At 35.2% G+C, this 22,976-nt stretch overlaps 2 protein-coding genes across 2 annotated transcripts in view; one reads left to right on the top strand and one right to left on the bottom strand.

Annotated features, from left to right (window-relative positions):
• Positions 1-171: 171 nt before the first annotated feature.
• Positions 172-14,470, bottom strand: ddias (DNA damage-induced apoptosis suppressor). Its single transcript, XM_028800308.2, has 5 exons — positions 14,124-14,470; positions 13,622-13,740; positions 8,680-8,841; positions 6,508-6,625; positions 172-2,590 (listed from the first exon to the last, which is right to left on the bottom strand). The coding sequence occupies exons 2-5, from the start codon at positions 13,729-13,731 to the stop codon at positions 584-586; spliced, it is 2,397 nt and encodes a 798-aa protein (XP_028656141.2). The 5' UTR covers positions 13,732-13,740; positions 14,124-14,470; the 3' UTR covers positions 172-583.
• A 146-nt stretch (positions 14,471-14,616) lies between these two features.
• prcp (prolylcarboxypeptidase (angiotensinase C)) overlaps positions 14,617-22,976 on the top strand; it is a 47,165-nt gene continuing 38,805 nt past the window's right edge. The window contains exon 1 of the mRNA XM_028800311.2: positions 14,617-15,159. Coding sequence (XP_028656144.1) covers positions 14,866-15,159 — 294 coding nt within the window. The 5' untranslated portion in view covers positions 14,617-14,865. The remainder of the gene's footprint in view (positions 15,160-22,976) is intronic.

Raw genomic sequence — 22,976 nt, 5'->3', positions numbered from 1 at the left:
CCCATAAAAGCTAGCTATCTCAGCTCAGCCTGTTACCACAGTAATCTGCACTACAATTAAGTGATATAGACAACAAAAAAGGAGAAGGGCTTATGAAATAAATTAGGAAATGCTTTTATCATAATTTTCACTTAAAAAAAACACATTTTCCATGTTACCTTTTCATTGTTTTCCAATGTGCATATGATAAGACAAAATTAGTTTACTTTTAACAAATGTGCTTTGTTTCAGATACACAGTATACAAATAGATAATTGAAATAAAATTTTGTAGTTATTTTATATAAACATAAATGTACAACTGTTAAGCTTTATACAACTGTATTAACCAGACTGATTTTTTTTAGTTTAACACCCAGAAACAAAGTTAATCTTTTCATACCTCAAAATACCTTATTAATTCAGTTAAAAGATAAGCTCAAGATTCCATTACATCTTTGAAGTACAGTATAGCTCTTCTTGATACTAATGTCAGAATAATTCTGTTAAAATAGCATAAATTATAAAAACAGTACTTTCACTGTTATGTGATATAATAATGCTAATTTTCTACATTTAAATAAACAGCAAGAAATAATTTGTCTTTAGGTGAATGGTGTCTTTGAACTTTCACCAAAAAGGTCTTCAGACATGTATCCAGAAGTATTGTGCCGATTATGTTCATCATTGTTATGCAAAGTAACAGCAGAATTATCATTGTAGGTGATGACAGAACTATCAGCTCTTTTGCCATCTCTTTTAAGTTGATTTTTGCAGAATTCATTACTCATCACTTTATCACCCCTGAAACTTTCAGAATTATCAAATGTTTGTGAATGTCTGGTTAAAAAAGAATTGATCAAGTTTTTCTTTTTCTGAAGTTTCTTTTTACTTTTCCAGTGAAAATTTTGTTTTAGGGGGAGATATTTGAGAGTTTTCCTTTTTTGTGGGTGATTTCCAAGCTTGAGTTGAGAACTTGAAAATGACAGGTGAACGATGGAATTTCTTTTAGAACTGGCATGCTTCAGAACAGGAGTTGACTGTGAACAAGGAACAAAATTTTGCCAGTCACACAAATCTGGATCAGAGTCACAACTTTCTTTGTCCATTTCCTGATGAAACATATCTTTAACACTGGTGGGTAGTGTCTGAAGAAAATTAAAATTAAGCTTTACATCATTTTTAACAGCTAAATCAAGTTCATTGACAAACAAAGAACAATTTTCTGGTTTTAAATCTGTTGACTCTGTCAATTTCACTTCTTCATATTTAATGCAAGCACTGTCCACACTACTAAAGAGATCAGCTGAAGCATTGTACATGTACAGATTATCTAAGTTATTATAAATGGCTTGTGGTGTCTGGCATTTGTTTATAAAACATACCCTATTGATCATGCAGTCAGAAATATTTCCATCATTACAGTTCTTAGAGCTCTTAAATGTGGGTAGCTGCTTCTTTAAAAATGGTATCTTCACTTCATTTACATGTTCGACGGTGCTCAATATTTTAACACTGCTGTTGCCTTTTTGTTTGTCTCCAGTTGATACGGAATTTTCTTTGCTTGTACCACTGAAAGAATTGGTGACTGGTTGTTGAAAAGATTTAACATTACCACAGTTAGTCATATTCTGGAATGTGTAACGTTTTGTAATATGATCACTTATAGGGTCTATATTTCTAATATCCACAAATTCTTTAATGTTTTTTGCTTCAGTACTCTCATGTGATATCTTGTCATTCCTTTTAAATTCATTCATAAACTCAATGTTTTCTGAGAAAGAGAGATTTGGCCATTTCCACGAAGTATTATCATTTTTTTTTCTTTTAATCTTAATAATATTTTGAGCATCATTCAAATCACATTCTTTGTTTTTTTCAGTAGCTTCATGATGTCTTTCCAATGTACTTGATTTAAAACAAGGTGATTGTCTGAAAGCCAGACTCTCTTTGTTGGATAACAGTGAGTTCTCCTGTCCAAATCTGTCCCTTAAAAAAGGCATTTTTTCCTCAGCAAAACATGCAGAAGTTCCTTCACACATCCTGAAAACATTTTTCTTTTTTCTTTGGCAGTCTTCATCTACCACTTGCAAATCAGAGGAATACCACGAATCAAGGCAGCACCTTGTGTGGTTGCATTTGTATTTTTGTAGACTTTTCAAAGAATTTACCTGCGGTGATTTCTTATCCCAGAGTGAACAATTTATAATAGAACCATCCAGATTCATTTTGCAATGACAGTCTAATGAAGAAGTGATAATTTCATGTGCCTGCTGTAAAGGTCCTTCAGATTGACTCAAAAGACTACATGCTTCCTGTGACTCTCCACATATTGTCAAATAGCTTCCTAAGCTGTTAAATGAGTTGCAATTGTCTATTTCTGATGTATGTGAACAAGTTCCTGGGAGTTGTGAATCACTGATAAAATGGCCAACATTAAATGACTGCAGGAGCTCCTTAAAATAGCTCATTACAGTGCAGCCAAATAAAGAAGTGTTTGGCACAGAAAAATAATAAGCAATAAGCTGCCTATTATATCCATGTCTGTTGAACAAAGTCTGTGAAGTGGTTTCTGAATTTAAAGGGTCTGCCTTGGTTTGACTTGGGGACAACTGCAAAAAGAAAAATGTATGTATTAAATTTGAACTTTATATAACAATGACAGATGTTAAAATATACTTCTAGCAGATTATATAGATATTTTCTTAACTCATGCATTATTTTTTTAAAACCAAAGTGCTAAACTTATTTGAATTTCAAAAATATTAAATGCAATTTGAAAATCACAATTCACTACAACTTCACCCATGAACAATGCTAAAGTTTTTAATATGGGTAGTCCAGTAACACAACCCAATATAAACAGCAACCTAGAAAATAGTATGGCAACAATTTCATTAATTCCCTGAAACTTTTACAGTTTGTCTTGAGGTAAAGGTGGTAGGAATGGTCACAACTGAGCTATTACATAAATAGTAAAATGCAGTATTAAATCTTGTTTTTGAAATATGCTTTAAAAGTGTTAATTTTTAAATAATTCTTAGATTACACCTCATAGTACTAATGTCAGGTGATCTCTTATTAATAGTACGAGAAAAAAATAGAACTATCTTTAGCTGTTGCTGGGAAGCAAGTCTACAACAAACAGAATAAATGTTAATTTTGTACAGTACTTTTGGTTAAAAAGGAGAAATTCCAGATGCAAGTTCTGATTTAAAAGAAACATATACTGTATTAGGGTGTCATCAATATAAAAATGAAAATTAAAAGTAAACAACTTAATCAAGAGACTAAGCAACAACATACCACATTTTAACTATTGATATAATTTATTCAGAATGTCAGAGATGCCTGAAGAACTGGTTATTTTCCACCTCTGAAACACAGAATAGTCCAATACATCAGACACTTTACTTTGGACAAGTAGTCATGGAAAAAAAATGTATCTCCAATTATACAATAGCTGTGTTGCTGCTAAAATGTTTATAAAATGTGGACTAAATTTTCATGACAGTCATACTCGTGAATATTTATAAATTTGCAAGACCTAACTTCTCCAAAGCTTTACATAAAAGTTGTCTGATTAAGAACTACTGAGACTATCCCACTAAATAGGGATGCATTAATTATGTTTTTGTTACAGTAAAAAAATTAGGCAATTGACTCAAGAATACAAGTTGCTCGTTTTAAAGCAGCCAGAAACTTTTCAACTTCTGCAAATGACACTTCTTGAAAACTGTTTTTGATCTTCTCAAACTTTTATATGTATATTTACACACACACAAGACTTTATATATAAAGTATCACACACACATGCATGGTACATATATTTACACTCAAAAACAAAGCTCTTATTCACTTTGTCTTAGAAAATCTCACCACAGAAAGCTGATTTCAGAAGTATTTATTAATGTCCACGAAAAGATCCAGGCTTAAGCTAAGTTGAAACTATCCCTGCAAGATTGCAACAGGATTTACAAAATTGTATATGGACAGTATGTAAAGTAGCTGTGTATGAATGTTCTTATTGCTGTCCTTTGGTCTTCATTTTATGCAATTCAGTTGTTGTTTACCTTATAAGCAGGAATGTGCAAATAAAATCACCTATGTCTTAATAGATATGATATCAACCTGAACAGAGACCATAGTAACATCACGGTGGATAACTAATTTTTTAAAGTATACACTGAAGATAACAGGGAACTTGATAAGACCTGCTAAAAAATAGTTTAACTGCATTCTCATTTTAAAAGTAGAAGAATGTCTTTAAATATGACTTTACAACTGGCAAGGAAATTATCATGCGGTCTTCACGGATTGCTAGAGCTTTATTTTGCATGCCTGAAATAATGAGTCTGAAGAAAAAAAAAAAGATAAAATTATATAATTAAGGAGGTGTACAGCAGTATTTATATGTTGTATTAATCTATAAATAGCCAAATAAAATCTATAAAAGCAGCTTCTGGATAACTATGTGAATGATATGTTTCAAAGCAAGGTAAGTATGTCATAAAATATTCCTAGATAGGTCAGCTGCTTGAAGGTAGACAAAAATTAAAGTATTTTGAATTGAACATAAATAGATGGGTAAACAGGAAGCGGCTACTAGTCTTGCTGACTTGAAACCCAGAAATTCAAATAAAATCATATTTGTCAGAGAAATAAGTGAATCTGTAAAGTGGATTTAGAAACATTAGTAGATGATTTTGAAATGCAACCTAAAATTACTAAATTTCCCTTGCTACTACCACTTTCTCGGGAATTAAAAAAAAATTAAATAATATACATATATAGGGTGAGCCAAAAAAAGAAGTACCACATTTCAAATGTTTATTCTACAAAAACGCTACAAGATAAAATACATTTCATTACAACACAAGAAAGGGTATACAAAATAGATTTTTGTCACTGTTTTAAAAATTACGTCTTCAAGGTGGTGGCCATCGTTAGTGATACACTCTTCGAGGCGATTTCTAAACGCTTGCATGACCTGTTCGCCCATTTCAAGTGGAATGGCGGTGATTTTGTGGCAAACAGCATCCTTGAGGACTTCAAGGTTTTGAGGTTAGTGTGTGTATACCTTCAACTTGAGATAGCCCCACAAGAAGAAATTGCACAGAGCATGATGATGCAAACATGAAGGCCATCCAACATTGCTGCACAGGGAGATCAGCGCCCCCGAATACATCTTCTATCAAAGGACCCGCACCCCAATTCACTTGGCTGCCTCTACCCTTGCACAATGACCTTGATGTGGTACTTCATTTTGGCTCACCCTGTACAATGATCACATCAAAAAGTCTACCTTTAAAGTACAGTATATTTAAGCTGTAGCTTCCAAACAACACAGTGTTCAGTGCACCACAACCATATACATACAGTACGTAATTTGCAAGGGTGAAATGTTACTCTAAGGACAGCGTGTTTTCTATTTCATCTGAAAAGCCTAAGATTTTAAAAATATCTTCCACTACTAAATGAACAATAATATTTTAAAATACAGTATATTGGCTTCCACAGGGGATATCACACAATTATTTTATTTCAAGCTAAAGGTGATCAGTCTGACAAATCACTTCCTTATTGTTATTTTAGTTATTCATTTCTGAATTTGATCTTGTGATGCAAGAACAAGTTTACTTGCAACAGATGCTATAATACTATTAGAGGAAGTTATAATTAACCATTTTTAGAAGTTATAATTAACCCTTAAATATTCTGAAGATACTTTTCATTAAAACATTGTTATGCGGATAAAGATCATACCATATGAACTAAAATTTATTGTTATCAATTATGATAAACAGTGACGAAAGGAGAGGTTAGGAGTGTTGCCGCACCTGCCACACGAACAACCACCTCAGGATCCAAATTAGGACCCAAGTGCAGTTGTGCAACAGGTGACAACTCAGCACCCAACTAGTTGGAATGGAGTGGAACAGAGTTTTTTTTTTTTTTTTTTTTTTAAATATATAAACAGTGGCTGGAGTGGCAATCCTGCCACCAACCACCAAATATTTTCTTCAAAGTTGGAGGATCTGCTTGCAGGGCTGGATGTAGGTTAATGTCATACCCAAGATGGAACAATTGCAGGTTATGAGCCTTGCACAAGGGTCCAACATAGTGTAATCACTACTGGCAATTAGAGGATTTGAACCAGCAACCTACTGATTGCTGGTGCAGATCCCTAGCCTCAGTGGAACCACTCCACCCAATAAATAAATAGGATGACGTATTCATTTGAAATGAGGTTAAATGGGGTTCTTTTCAAAGAATTTATATGAATTACCTAACTTACACACAGGAAAAAAGCTTTATAGCAGTATACTAGTTTTGTAAGACGTTACTTTGATGACGCAATTAAAAGGTACAGGTATAAAGTGTTTTCCAGCTTCAACTTTCTAAGTAATAGAAAAAATAATTTATTTATAATCAAATATATTTAGTTACAGCAATTACCAGAAAGATATGTTGCATGCAAACATAAAGTAAAATGAAAGTTGATACAAAATGCCATAAATTATGGTACCTTAACTCCAAATATAAAATGTCTTCCTATAAAACAGTACTCCACTGCTTGAATTAACAAACTGCGTTGGCGATCATAGTCAACCTCTTCAGCATTGTTCTTTAAATCTTCTACAAACCTGTAAATATGAAAATCTTCAATAAGTGAATACACTTCACATAACTGATTACTCCTTTATACAGAACTTATAATAGTAATTTTTAAAATGTAATTACATCACATTGACAACAGAAAGGTTAAAGCTTTTAGTTATATAGCTAACTTTGTATTAACTACAGTAATCCCTCGCTATATCGCGCTTCGACTTTCGCAGCTTCACTCTATCGCGGATTTTATATGTAAGCATATCTAAATATGTAACGCGGATTTTTCGCTGCTTCACGGGTTTCTGCGGACAATGGGTCTTTTTACTTCTGGTACATGCTTCCTCAGTTGGTTTGCCCAGTTGATTTCATACAAGGGACGCTATTGGCGGATGACTGAGAAGCTACCTAATCAGAGCACACAGTTAAGTTCCTGTGTGCTGATTGGCTCAGCGACGGAGTGCTGCATTAACCAGGAAGTCTCATCTCACTCATTCAGCATTAACGTGCTCCTGCTACTGCTTCAGGGGCCGTGTCCAAGCGCCAACAGAAGATGCAAATGATTGCAGAAAAGGTAAAAGTTTTGGATATGTTGGAAGGAAGGGAACAGCTACACCGATGCAGGACACCATTACGGCATCAATGAGTCCACGATTCTTTTTATTTAAAAAGGAGGAAAAGAATATAAGATCTACGGCCGCAGTGTCCTTTAACCAGGACGCAAAACGAGTTGCAAGTGGACGTGATAAGGCAGTAGTCTGGATGGAATCTGCTTTAGGGATTTGGATTGAAGAGTGCTGGAAGAAGAACAACGACGGTGCTACACAGTCGCCTGAAGAGGCTCCTTTAGAAGAATTGTAATGCTCTCCTTTGTTGTGCAGTAAAATTAAACTCATTTTTATAGGACAAGTCGTCGTGTCATTGTTGGCGAGTAACCCTAATTAATTATCTACGTACAGTACTTATTACATGTACATAGTTTAGTGTCACTGTACACACATTTTACTGTATACAATTTTTCTTGTATTGTACGTATTTATTGCTGGTGGCCTGTCTGTCATAATGGCTGTAACATATGTGATATCGGAGACGCTCGATATCTTTAAAATAATATTTAGGTTTTACTGTATATAAACTGTGTTTACATACATAATTTCAATGAATCTAACCTAATATCTAAGAGAATACAAAGGGTTTATGCTGTGTAATTGTGTGGGAAATGTTTATAATAGTGTGGGAGAGTTTATAAGGGCTTAAAATATATAAAAAGAACCATATGAACATATGGTTTCTACTTCGCGGATTTTCACCTTTCGCAGGGGGTTCTGGAACGCAACCCCCGCGATGGAGGAGGGATTACTGTATATGTGTAAAGCTTTACCATTGTACCTTCAAGTTCAGAGCAAAACTGGTGAACATATGGAGGAATATTAGCTAATATTACACAAATGGCAACCCTGCTCAGGATAAGCAGGTTTGAGAAATGGATAGATATATGGATGAAAAACAGCACTCACTTGGAGACATCTAGAGTTAATATATTATGAAAGAAAAATATGCAGGTTTCAATAGTCTAGGGTTTTGAAGAACTACATGTGTCATAAGAGCACTTAAAATATTTGTGCACAATATAAAATGTATAATTGCCAATGCATTATATAAATGTTATGTTAAATGTTGTAAGTTCTTGAACACAATTATTTCTCCTGTACTTAAGAATACTTATAACAACTGAGAAAAAAAAACTCCAGGATTTCACTGCTTTTATCATTACTTAAATACAGTATATCACAATTGAAGACCTGTTTTATGTGAAGATGCATAAATTTGGCAAACTTAGTATACCCAAACAATCCTAGTCAATGCATACGGTCATTCACAATACATTCATAATGCCAATATATGAGGAAACATCTATTCAACAAAAGGTATAGGGATTATTTTTCTTCTACCTTCTTTTATTTTGTAGATTAATCATTTTTACAGTATTTACTGAGAAGATGCGTCTATAAAATGATGATGCAAAGAAAAAACACACTTAACTTAGATGAAGTAACCACATATGCTACAATGTTATTAAATCATATACCTTTGCAGAAAACCTGCAGTGACACCAAAGTAAGGATCCAAGCAGCTGCCAAAAACTGTGACACCAAAAATCTCATTTTTATCTGCTGCTCCCAAGGATAGCCTGTATCGGTAACAAACATTGTGTACTTCACAAGAATAACCACATTTTCTGCAGTAGCATCTGTGAAGAAATAAACAGGTTATTTACTAGGATACAAAATTTGTCATCACTGGCAACAAATATTCATTAATGATGTAAGCCTCGAACTAAGAATAATTAGTATTTTTAATTCAAGTAATTTCATTCAGGCTTATGTAATAATTAATTTCAGACATCAAACTGCTTTGATGACATATTTCTGAAGAAATTCTCACTTGTTCCACAACCCCTTAAAATTTTTCCTGCTTGTTATCTCCAAACTCTAAAACAGAGGCATCCCTATGTGCAAGTCTACATAAGGCATCAACTAGACCTCTACATTTATTGTCAGTCTAGCAATGTGACCTTGCTTCTTTTCCCTCAATCCTATGGAAAGCTAATCTTAACAATATCTCTGCATCCTTTTAAAACCCAAATTATCAGCACACTCACTTTCAACTTGTAAATCGCCTGTACCTCACTCTTCGAAACTTTATGCTATGCATTTGACTGCTGATCCCATCAACCACTTGTGTCCATTAAATTATCTTAACACTTTACTTTATATGTTTTGGAATATTCCTTTAGTCTTTACTTTCCTGACTAATTTTTCTAATGGCCTGGCCTCTATTCTCTCTTCTGGACCTCTCTACTCTTACCCTGACTTTAATCTAGCAGAGATAAATTTTTTCAGGGTACTATCTTCACAAAATAAAATCTTAGGTCTCTCAAAAGAAATCTCCTGATTATCTCTCTGTATACTTCTTGAAAGCCTTTCTTATTCTAGTCTCAACTGAACTTTCTGTGGCACAGCTCAATGGATCATACAGCTCCTATACAGAAAAGTGGAAAGTTGCTTTGTGTATGGTGGGGAGCTGGTTAGCTGGTGATCTGTGTAGTGCTACTAATCTTAAACCCTAATTCTTCCCTCTTTCAATTCTCCTCTTTAGGCTCACTGTTTCAGTTAGGCTTTTCCTATCAGCCTACACAGACATAAGGTTGTTGGTTTTTCTTATTTACGTCAAATAATACTGCAGTGGATAGAAGCAGCAAAAGACATTGCCTGGGTAAGTAAGTAATGCTAAGCTCTGGTCACATTATCAGCTAGGTAGTATTGTGTTCAGTCTGTTTGGATGTTTCTCTAGGTCTAATCCAGCAGATGGCACTGGTGTGCAAACTGTAGTACAAAGGGGAGAAAAAAACACTGGGACCCCCAGGGTCCAAATTAAACAGTCTATCTTGTCCATACGTTCCCAGAGAGCAACTATGCAAAATTTGGTCCAGATCAGTCAAAAAGTGTAGGACTGTACCGAGAATTGTATATATATGTATACACTAGGGGGCTTCGCTCGCAAACCACCGGCCGGCGCTACGAACCAGCCACTTCACGTTTCTGCCGCTAGCGTATGTGGTTTTCACTTTCACCAAAACAACAAATCTTTTGATTCTTGCGGATACGCCTCTTCATTAGGAAGAAACACTACTTTTCCCTGATGGCAACACGAATTAAACGTTCTACAAGTCTCTGACTTAAAGTTTAAATCTGAATAATATATTCAATCTCTTTTCACTTTTCTGTTATTTCACCGAATAATAATTTCCGTGTGTTTGCGCTAATGTGATCTTTACTATCATTTTTTTGAGACTTTCGAATTTTAGTACTTTCATTATCTCTAACCTGCTCTGCATGTGTATCGCACCAACGTTTTTGAATTCTTTACGATGTTGTACTTTGTCATCTCTCTTTGTCTTTTATTTCCGGCCCTGGCCATGGTTAAATCTCTTGGCACAAAGTCTCGCGGGACATGAAAGTATCTCTCTGAAAAAGTAACGTCTTGTTGGGAGCACGCGCTGATACAGCGCATTGCCGCACCCACCACACGACAAACCAACACAGGATCCAGATTAGGACCCGAGTGCAGCCATGCAACAGGTGACATGTCAGCACCACACTAGTTCAGATGGAGTGGAACAGTGTGAGGTTTTTTATGGTGGCGGGAGCGCCAATTCTGCCACCAACCCCCAAGTTTTTTCCTGCAGGTTGGAGGACCTACATTCAGGGATGAATGCAGATTAACGTCATACCCAGGACGGAGCAATTGTTGGTTCCCAGGCTAAAAAGTCTCATCCCAGGATTTTTTTTATTAAAATACAGAGATGTGTGTGTGTATTAAATTGTCTAACACACATTCATGTGAATTTCACATTTAGAGTTGATAAAGTTAAGCATGACCATGTTTAACAACTTTATGAATGTTTTGTTTAAATATTTATTTTGTTTGAAACCTTTGTCATAGTTTAGTTACAAGATTCCACAATATGAAAACAGCTATTATATCTGGTCATTACAAGATCAACTAAAAAGAAAATCTATTCAGACAAAACATGTGCATACATGTATATTCACACATACACAGAAGTTCTTGTTCCCTTTTGTGTTAATACTATTTATTTCTTTCTCATAAAGTTGAAGGCATGGCCTTGAATTTGGTACTCAACGCATGTGACAAGTAGTTTCACAAACTGGTTGCTTTTTTCACATATTGAAAGCTCCATATTAATTGACCAAAGGTAGTTGCCATTTGCATAGAAAGCTGGTACCTGATACCAGGTAAATTCTGCTCTATTTATGTAAAAACAAACTTTCTTTGCCTAGCAGTAGGACTGAATTTTTGTTAACTAACAAAAAAAAATAAACACGATGGAATCTCCATACCACATGCACACTTCTCATCATAGTTAACTGCAGCTCAAAAAAACTGATTTTCAAACCAGTTCCCTTCCTGCTTTTGTAACAAGCAGTATTATGTTTTTGTAATTATGACAAACTCTTCAAATATCTTAAACTGCTGTAATAGTATAAGGGCACTTTTCATTTATTTGGAATCACTAATATAAACAGCATCCTGCAACTCAAAGGTATTTCCTTAACCAGTTACAGTGGTGTGAAAAACTATTTGCCCCCTTCCTGATTTCTTATTCTTTTGCATGTTTGTCACACAAAATGTTTCTGATCATCAAACACATTTAACCATTAGTCAAATATAACACAAGTAAACACAAAATGCAGTTTTTAAATGATGGTGTTTATTATTTAGGGAGAAAAAAAATCCAAACCTACATGGCCCTGTGTGAAAAAGTAATTGCCCCCTTGTTAAAAAATAACCTAACTGTGGTGTATCACACCTAAGTTCAATTTCCGTAGCCATCCCCAGGCCTGATTACTGCCACACCTGTTTCAATCAAGAAATCACTTAAATAGGAGCTGCCTGACACAGAGAAGTAGACCAAAAGCACCTCAAAAGCTAGATATCATGCCAAGATCCAAAGAAATTCAGGAACAAATGAGAACAAAAGTAATTGAGATCTATCAGTCTGGTAAAGGTTATAAAGCCATTTCTAAAGCTTTGGGACTCCAGCGAACCACAGTGAGAGCCATTATCCACAAATGGCAAAAACATGGAACAGTGGTGAACCTTCCCAGGAGTGGCCGGCCGACCAAAATTACCCCAAGAGCGCAGAGACGACTCATCCGAGAGGTCACAAAAGACCCCAGGACAACGTCTAAAGAACTGCAGGCCTCACTTGCCTCAATTAAGGTCAGTGTTCACGACTCCACCATAAGAAAAAGACTGGGCAAAAACGGCCTGCATGGCAGATGTCCAAGACGCAAACCACTGTTAAGCAAAAAGAACATTAGGGCTCGTCTCAATTTTGCTAAGAAACATCTCAATGATTGTCAAGACTTTTGGGAAAATACCTTGTGGACTGATGAGACAAAAGTTGAACTTTTTGGAAGGCAAATGTCCCGTTACATCTGGCGTAAAAGGAACACAGCATTTCAGAAAAAGAACATCATACCAACAGTAAAATATGGTGGTGGTAGTGTGATGGTCTGGGGTTGTTTTGCTGCTTCAGGACCTGGAAGGCTTGCTGTGATAGATGGAACCATGAATTCTACTGTCTACCAAAAAATCCTGAAGGAGAATGTCCGGCCATCTGTTCGTCAACTCAAGCTGAAGCGATCTTGGGTGCTGCAACAGGACAATGACCCAAAACACACCAGCAAATCCACCTCTGAATGGCTGAAGAAAAACAAAATGAAGACTTTGGAGTGGCCTAGTCAAAGTCCTGACCTGAATCCAACTGAGATGCTATGGCATGACCTTAAAAAGACGGTTCATGCTAGAAAACCCTCAAATAAAGCTGAATTACAACAATTTTGCAAAGATGAGTGGGCCAAAATTCGTCCAGAGCGCTGTAAAAGACTCATTGCAAGTTATCGCAAACGCTTGATTGCAGTTATTGCTGCTAAGGGTGGCCCAACCAGTTATTAGGTTCAGGGGGCAATTACTTTTTCACACAGGGCCATGTAGGTTTGGATTTTTTTTCTCCCTAAATAATAAACACCACCATTTAAAAACTGCATTTTGTGTTTACTTGTGTTATATTTGACTAATGGTTAAATGTGTTTGATGATCAGAAACATTTTGTGTGACAAACATGCAAAAGAATAAGAAATCAGGAAGGGGGCAAATAGTTTTTCACACCACTGTATTTATAAAGTGATATTTTGGTGTATTCTAAGCCTGTTTGTAAATTAATCTGAAAGAAAACGACAAAGGATTAAAAATCTAAGCAAACCATATATAAAGGTGTTGACAACGGCTTTGGGTGTGCAATAATTGGACCCTTTAATATTTTGCTCTTCTCCTTATGTTATACTATTCAGTATAATTACAAAGTTAAACATAAATCTTGCTGCATGGCAAAATGTAATTTGAATGAAAAAAAAACTTTGCATTGCCAATGAGTATCTTACCTGTTTTTATTTACTATCAAACGTGACAAACACTCCCGACAAGATGGATAGAAAAAACAATGATCTTGTAGTGATAGCACTGAACCAACAAGTGTGCTCTGGGAAGCCATTCATACTGTCTGCATAAAAGTCAAATACAAAAGGAACAGCTGTTTAATTACATTACATAAAGAAAAGTTACAAATGAAACCAAATAAAATCTGCTTAATTCATTTTAAAATGTAAACCAAAATAAATAATCTACAAAATATATTTTATTAATGGAGATAAACATGTTGAGTTAAAGGAAATGCCATACAGTAATATAAAGTGCTTAAAAACTGAAAAAAGAGTGTTTTATTACAGAAGAAGGTTGTAGCGCTATGTGAACTCTGACATTTTTTTCTCTTTTTGAAGGCATGTATTTCCAAATAAATACGAGCCTTTCAATTTGTTAAACATAAATATCTCGTATTTTCGATTTGTACTGTGATCGTAAAAATCATAATTCATGTTTACTTACTAACGGCACATTCACACGACATCCACCGTTCTTTCTTCTGATAAACTAATTCGAATTTCCCAAACACATCAATAGGTCGTTACTCAGATCTCGCGAGGTTTTGAATCCACATCCACACACACCAATAATTAGCTGTTAAGAGGGAATATTTAATACAAGCGTTTCAGTTAATACGGAATAATACTAATACTGTAATACTATTACAGGGTGTTATTCATTATGTATCTCCATAAAATTTCTGAACAATGCTATGACTTTTCGTTTTCAGGGAGGGAGGAGGTGTCGATCTAACCATTACTTCACATCTATGGTTTTACCACAACGCGAAGTAACTTAGCAACGGTTAGTGTTCTTTACGACAGTATCAAATATCTGCATGTTCTGTCGTAAATAAAATGAAAAGCTTTTCCTGTTCGAGTTGTGTTTACGTCTCATGTAATAAAAATGCCTTTTTCATTCCTCCTTGTATATTATAGTTACGATTATGTTTTGTTCCTTAACTAAAAGAACGGATCGGGAATAGTTTACATATTAAAAGCTGCGGACTTTTAAAAATGTACTACTTCATTTACCGTTTAAAGACATTTAACACGGAATGTTTTTAGTACAAGGAAACCAGTACCCAACAATAGATAATGTATTTTTATTAACTGATCTATGAATCAAGGAACGTCTATTTCGCACGCTGGGGCCACCTTCCTTTTTGTAGGCGTTATGAATCTGGAGCATACATTCCAGTTTAATGATTGCTCTGTTATACCAATCAGGAAGTCATGAGACAGAGAAGTTGCAGATTGCTTCGCCCGTTGTATCACCCACTCAACTTCTTGTGAGCTTCCGAGCCATGGGATCAACGTCCAGAACTGTGTTTTCGATCGAGTTCAGATTTATACAGTTTATTTCACTAATCTGTTGTACTCCGGTAGAAGTGCTGGCAGCATTTAGTCAGGCACATTTGTCCAGTCACAATTTCTTTTCTCCGAACGCAGAATTAAAAAACGTGATTAACTACAAAACCTATTATTTTGACCAACAGGTAAGTTGTCAGCTTCTTGCACATATCATGTGATGTATTTTACTAGCTGGGTAAAGTTACAAGGAAACCAGTGCCTTTAAAATCCTATTTAGTCAAGGTGATATTTATGCTAAAACATTCAACTATTAGTACTTCTTGTTACTGCTATAGTTTGTTTTATAGTTGCTTTCTTTTTTAGCGTGTCTAAAAGCCAGATTCAGGATTTATTGGTAGTGAAACTGTTAAGTTTGTCGTAGGAATCATCGCAATGTAAAAGTCGATTTAAGTGAACGGTGTCCCAATATTTTTCTGTCACTTCTTATTGTGCAAGTTGTATTACACAGTTCTGCATTTTCGTGGCATTCTAATATACACTTTGCTTCTTTGTAAATTTCTTTACAAACAAAGTGAAAGCATACGAGTTAAAAACTTGTTACATTTTTTTAAAACATTTCCGTAAGATTAAGAATAAATCATAATATGCGCACTGTCATTTACCATAAAACAGAAGTAGTGTGTTTCAAGCAACTTGAACCAGAGTCCTGCAGCATATGAAAACATGTACAGTACCTGTATAAGTGATTATCATTATATTTAGATTATAGGATGTTCAATATAAATAATTAATAATGTTTACTATACAGTATAAGGATGTTATTTCAGTGATCTAGAGGAAATCTTTTTTTTTTAATATATGAGTTTATTGTAATACCAAGACATTTGTCAATAGAAGAAAATATTTTCATTTCTCATGCTTCGCTTTATAAAAAATCTGTACTTTTCATCCACATTTTATATTTTCAAAGTGGCCCAAAATTCTACAAAAATTCCATTTATTTAATTTACTGTTAAAAATTTAGTGAATATGGGCTTTCATTAAAAAGGTCAAAGTTTAAAACAACATGCCTCATGTACCATATCAGCATTTGGTGTTTTCTTTTGTTGTTTACCAGAAGTGGGACTAGGCAGCATCTTTTATGATTGTCCTTCTATAAATATGTCCCAGTGAGCCTGCTCAGGATGAAGTGAGAATAGAAAATGGAAGGATAGAATGAATAAGATTGTTGCTAGAGTGGAAAGCTGCATGCTTATCCATCCTACTAATATGGCTGTACTGGAAATTGTACATTGATATTTCACTACTTGTTACTTTTCAAAATATACTTAAAAAAAAAAGACTCAATTTTTAAGTATCGCTGACCCAAGATTCACAAGATCTACTTCACATATGAGAAGGAGCAGGTTGTAAGCTTAAGGTACGTCAAACATTTGCACTGTTAATCGAAATCCAGATGACCACATGTTAACTTATGACCGTGGCACAGAACCAGTTTTTTGATTTGGAATTCTGGACAGAAAATTAATAAACGTGGAGATAGAGCTGAAAACAAAACAGGAGTCACTGCACACACATGGCTTATGTTGTCTGCAAAAGAGATAATATAAATTTCCCCAAGGTCTGAAGTTCAGAAGACAAAAGGAACACTTACGGACGTGAAAAAAACGGGTCTGATGTTAAAATAGCTCAGAGGCTGAGGCAGTATCTCAGTAGTCTTTTTGGCAGAAAAAAACATCTCCAGAGGTGGTCAGTTTTTTAGTCAAATGTCATTCTCACATTTGGCTACTAATGAGGACAGAAGGGGATGCTTACCCTGTGGTCTGGGTATGGAACCCAATGCCCCAGTGCAGTGCTGCGGACACTAGGCTGCAAAAATGGTACTGTCCTTTGATTGAGATGTAAAACCGAAGTATTGCCTCTCTGTGGTGATAAAAGTTCCTTAGCTTCTTTCGTAAAGAATAGGGTGTTAATTAGCTAACTGTGTCTCTCACCTTTTCATTATCTAGTAACTAATGTGTGGTGAGTGTACTGGCACAAGAATGACTATCATTGCATCATCCAGGTGGATGGTGCACAATAGTGGTGGTTGAAGTAGCTCCAACCTCTCTATGCAAAGCACTTTGGGTGTCTTGATAAGTGCTATATTAATGTAATGTCTTCTTCGTATTGCTAATGAGATAGATTTAGAAAATTGTTTTGTAACTAGTAAAAGAAATCATATTCCCTGAAGTGACCCAATCACCGACTTGTTTGTTTGCTTGAAGTTATTCTTCTGAAACTAAAACAAGATATAATATTCTGAGCATAATGTTTATTATGGTAGACATTAGTGCAGTTCTATAGTAAATACAATATTTTTTGTGTAATTTTTAGAATGTACTAAGGAGCTTTGCCCCCTGCTGGATTTGCTCGCCCACTCCCCTCCACTCAATCCGGGGCACACTACGCGCCAGCCACTTCACATCTCTGCCGCACGCGTTGTGAAGGGGTGGCTGAACGCACGCTAAGGAGATGTGGACAGATCAGCTGCTGGCTTGCTGCTCCTGCTGCTGAGCTGCATGTTCTGCTTGTCACTCTGCGCGTCAATCATTTAAAAGCCTGTACAGCAGCTGTCCTTTTGTCTGACTGCCTTGTCTCGCGGGACGTTAAACTGTCTCTTGCGGGACATAAAAGTGTCTTCCGAGAAGATCATGTCTCGATCCAAGATTTTTTTTATTATAATAGAGATATTATGTTTGAGTTAAAAAGTGTAAAGTATTGCACCTATCCTTACCACAAAATCACTACATTTTAAGATTATGTGTTAATTATATACTAGTTATGTGATCCAGTTCCCAGTGACCTGCAATTGGAATAAGTGAGATAAGAAAACAAATAGATGGGTTAGGTGACTATTAATACATTTTGAATCTGTTTCGTTTTACATAAATATTACCAGTGCAGTGATGAAGTTTTGTCTTGAGTTTGCCCATCAGCTAACACAGTATTTTGTGTTGTGTTAATGCATTGTACAGTATGTTTGTTAATTTTTTAATCTGCTTATTCAGTTCAGGCCTAGTTCAAGAAATTAGTGCCTGTCCGGACAGCACTGGGCACAAGAGAAAAGCAGCCCAGGATCAGGCACATTTAAACTAATTTATGTGGGTGTCTGTTAAGAGTTGTCAATTAACTTACTTACACATATTTATATTAAAAAATGGAACTTGGACATATGAAAAGCAAGCCTGGCTTTCCTTTGTAGAAATGGAATTTCACACATTACTATACATTGTTGTTAATATGTAAACTGAATTTCATATTTTTTCATATCCTGCTATGGTTTGTATGAGCTGGCAGAACTTCCTCTAGCATTAGGTTCACTGTTGTAGAAACAGAAGGATATGTAACTATTTTAGCTAACAGACAGTTTCCTTTTTGTCTTCACTCTCTGTTAAAAGGAAATCCATTTTACTATTTTTCCTTTGTGTGTTCCTGCCACTCTCATAAATCATTAAATACTGTGGCCAAGTAAAACAGTAATATAAAGTAGAAAGGGTGACATTTTCAAATTTAATGTAAATTTTAAAAAGTTTACAACCTATTTAAGTAAATACAGATAAATAGATACATATTTTTTCAGGCAGAAGCTTTTCATCCCTTATTCTGAAATCTCAGATGTTTTAGCTGTATTAAAGATTACAATTTATTTGAAACAGGAGCCAGCAGTTTACAAAAGCAGGAAACAGACAATTTCCACTTCAGTGGTTGTAGCTTTCAATAGTTTATCGAAAGCTTATGGAGTATGCTGGGGTAGATAATACAAGTATGCATAATGATGATGAAGTAAGGTTCCGTCACACCCTTTCTAGGGTACAGTGACCACAAAGATTTCATCAATTTTATTGAGAGAAACTAGAGTAATGGAGAGTAATCCATGCAAAACAAATGTCCCTTGGGTGCAGATGTGAATGCCTTTGTGCACAGATGTTTGATAACCTGTGTGATGAGGGGGAATGCTTGCTCACTTCCCCTCATTCTTTATTGAGTTTTATTTCTGCCAGTCTCATTTTTCATGTGCATTTCTGGCTACTTTTGCTTTCAGTCAACAATGCGTTATTTTGTCATCTGCCTGTATTAATTTAGTCCTAGCTAAACTCTTTATGCCCCATGTTGTTAACCACCATGGATACCAAGAAACTTTGCATCCTGGTGAAGCCTAGGTGTACTACACCAGTACTTCTTGGCTTACACATCTAAAGGACCAGACATGAAAACCTTTTCATCTGCAGTCTTTTTTTGTATTTGGCAGGGCAACAGTGCTCCCTTTGTGAGTGATAGCACAACAAAATATGCACCTCTGGTTTCCAGCCCTATAGCCAGGCAGTGCTTTTCTCTCTGTCTTGCTCTTTCAAGTGCATGTTTTCCTTTTTAGGGTGAAGTATTTACTGTCTGGGTGCTGATTCCTCCAATGCGTCCAGTGTCAAAACATAATGAACAAACGTCTCAGAATCGTCTGTACTGAGTTCTCACAGTTACTTGAACTAACCATGTTTTTCAGCTCTGTATGTGCAATTTTTCCTTCTGTTAGGCTATTAGCAGTTGTATGTGCTTAATTTTGGAAATTAGTAGCCAATTTAAACTTTTAAAACTTTTTCAGTGCCTTGTATAACCAGTTTAGTAGATCATTAACACTTCCCTGGCAAAATAAGAAATATGTTGGTGTAAACACTAAATGATATGAAGTTGTACAGTACATGGTAACTTAATGCTATAACAGGATGAAAGATATGCACATTGTTAATTTGATTGAAATGTGTATTGTCTTGGTTTACTTAAGTAAATAGTGGTTAATCAAAATAATTATGTTTGCAGTTATTTTTTGGAAACAACTGTTAAGTATTTTTTTTTAGCATTTGACAAATGTTTACATTTTTACATGTTTACACACTGTTGCTTTGTAGTAGGTTTGCATTCAGCTCCCTTATATTGTCTGTGCGAAGTTTGTACCTTCTCTGCTTGGTTTTCCTCTAGCTAATTAAATTTGTCTTACACATCCTCAAAGACCTGTTGATTAGTTTAATTGTTCACTCTAAGTACCTCTTGTGTAAGTGTGTGCATGAGTGAGCCCTGTAATGGACTGGCACCCTGCTCAGGGTTGTTACTTGCCTTTAATCCAGTACTGCCAGTATAGGCTTCAGCCATTCTTGACCCTGGACTGGATTAAGCAGGTTTGAGCATGTTATATTAATTTTAAAGTAATCCATTTAAAGTACAAGACACATTTGTATGAATATCTTGCAAATGTAATTGAGAAATGCTTATGTTAAAGTCCTCAATAACTTAAGTAGTGTTATTAATAATGTATTGTTGGGTTAAATCAGGCCTAATCATGGTACGGTGTGTAGTATTTGCTTCTGAAGCGCAAGGTGACAAATGTGTTCATCTTGTATCTTCCTCCAGTGCTTGTGTGTGCTTCCTTTTTTGTGAAGAAGTTTCCTCTCACTATTGAAAGACATTTCCTTAGTCTGATTACGAACTCTAAACTGTGCCAAGTTCAGAGTACAGGTACGTGTGTATTCTGTGATAGACTGGCACCCCATCCTCATTTTGCTAGTGCTTTAAGTCTGATACAGTGTTGACTACTATAAAAAGTGACTTTAAAAAATGGAATAACATGTTGTAAATTAACTGACCTCCTTGGCATGCCAGTCTGTTGTGTTGGTGATAACTTCTGGTGTATGGGTGGATGGGTTTCTTGGTTTTAGTATATTGCTCACAGAACCAGTTGCAAGCCGTTTTTCACTAAATGCTGAATTGTGCATTTTGCAAGAGATCTTATAACAAGACAATGTTCCATGTGTCCCTCATTTGTCAGCTTAAAGACCCCTGCACAAACATACAATCAAAATATTGTGTCCAATGGATCTGACATGTCTTTTGTCCAGTAACCGCACAAATAATAAAATTAACAAAATGAAATAAAATGTGCAGGGAGACTTCCCACTAGCTTCACCTAACTATGTTTTTTCTGGTTAAACCAGGGGTGGCTCCTTACCATGTTTGGGACTGCTTTTCCATGTGCCATCCTTTTTATTTATTTGTACAATAATGTATAAGTAAGGTAAATAAAACAGTGGCAGTTTCTTAATTTTGAGATTAAACTGATTCAGTAGTTCAACACAAGACTCTACCTAAAGTGTTTCACAAAGGCAGTAATATTTCAAGAGTCCCAGCAGTTTTAGATTGACATGACAAGGCAGTGCATGGAGCAGGCCAAGATGTAGAGACTGACTCTATAGTAAGAATCATAGAATGATTTGGATAGGGAATAGAAAACAACCTAGTAGTTAGAGCAACATGAAACTCAAAGCATTTATGCTGTGTAATTATTGCACTGTTAGCTGGAATGCAGTGTCTTAAGTCTTTAAGTTTTCATTATTTTGGAAGTAGTTGATTTTTTTGTTAGGCTTCTGTTCTTCTACAGTAAAATATTTCTCACACATAAAAGCCCATATTTTCAGAAATATTAGTTTTACAGTACTACAATAATAAAATATAATTTTGCAGTATCTAAAATGTTAATGTTTTTAAAATGTTTCATATAGTTACCATTATATACTAAATGTTATGTTAAAATGCTTAACTTCTGGAAGGAGAAAGCATATTAGATTCTAATATGAAACGGATATCCTGCTTTTGTTATACTTTTTACCTTTGTTTTTTAAAACATGGTGTGACTGTGCTGAAATATTATAAAGTGGATAAACATTCTAACTTCCTTAAATTGTAAAAAAAAATATTTGATCTTCTGATTTAATGGAATCTAAAGCTGAAAAAATGTCTTTTATATGTCACTAGATTAAATTGCTTGGTGCAACATAAAATGAGATAAAAATTTTTAAATATAAAAAGGTTAGCATGTCAATGATACAGTACCTGCTAGTGGCTACATCATATTTAGGACATCATTGTACTGTACATAATTGTGACTGCAAACATGTCCCAAACAACAGATTTATTAACTGCTTATGTAATATGATTTAAAATACATTTGATAATAATATGTGAAATATTTTTTTGTACTAATTGTTACAGTTTTGATTATGTCGAAGTGCATATTTTTTTTACTCTTGGATCACTTTAATATTTTCATCTTACTAAAACATAAAACCAGAAAAAAACCTCACATTCTAACAACTAAACTTTCAATTGTGGTGTAGTTTATCTGCACAGAACTGAAAAGGCTGAGGTAAGAAAAATTACAGACGAGATGGGGAAAATTACAGAGAAAGGAAAACATGATAATGAATAAATGGATTAATTAGTAAAGCTTACTTCCAGATGAAGTTTGATGTATACCAAATAACAATTATTGACACTGGACTCTTACAGGGAGCCTGAATATGTATGCTACATCAGCCTGGTTATGATGCTATTGTATTGTAGGGCACATGACTACACTCTGCTAATCTTGGGCCATTACACATCAAAGATTGGCTCCAGGTGTTCATGGTTTTTCTTCCCCACTCCCAGAGAGCTTCATTTTTAGGTTAATTTCTGATTCCAAATTGTTATGTTGCAAGTCTGGGTATGTACTTTGTCTAGAGGCTGGTTTGTGCCTTGCAAGTGATGCTGCTGGGATATGCTCCTGAGCTTTTGATAATGGTCACAAGGGCCTGTCATGGATGACCCTGTGGAGAGCTTGTCCCTCTGGACTTTCGTGCATGGCAGGAGTTTGGGCAAACTGGATGTTCATGCTATTTCATAAGGAAGGTCATTCCTGCACATACAGTACTGTGCAAAAGTTTTAGGCAGGTGTGAAAAAATGCTGTAAACAAAGAAAGCTTTCAGAAACAAAAATAATGATTGTTTATTGTTATCAATTTACAAAATGCAAAGTGTGCGAACAAAAGAAAAATCTAAATCAAATCAATATTTGGTGTTAACTACCTTTTGCCTTCAAACCAGCATCAATTCTTATAGGTACACTTGCACAAAGGCAGGGATTTTGAAGGATTAT

The sequence above is a fragment of the Erpetoichthys calabaricus genome, chromosome 4, assembly GCF_900747795.2.
Source record: "Erpetoichthys calabaricus chromosome 4, fErpCal1.3, whole genome shotgun sequence".
NCBI classification, from domain to species: Eukaryota; Metazoa; Chordata; class Cladistia; order Polypteriformes; family Polypteridae; genus Erpetoichthys; species Erpetoichthys calabaricus.
Note: the sequence above shows the minus strand (reverse complement) of the source record. Positions and strands in the feature narration are given on the sequence as shown.

What these genes read in the sequence shown, in the direction of transcription:
- ddias (XM_028800308.2), bottom strand. Translation starts at nt 13,731, where the DNA reads ATGGCTTCCCAGAGCACACTTGTTGGTTCAGTGCTATCACTACAAGAT. An exon ending in TTGATAGTAAATAAAAACAG is followed by an intron (nt 8,842 to 13,621) that starts GTAAGATACTCA and finishes ATTTCTTCACAG; the next exon opens with ATGCTACTGCAGAAAATGTG. An exon ending in ATTTTATATTTGGAGTTAAG is followed by an intron (nt 2,591 to 6,507) that starts GTACCATAATTT and finishes TTCTTTTTGCAG; the next exon opens with TTGTCCCCAAGTCAAACCAA.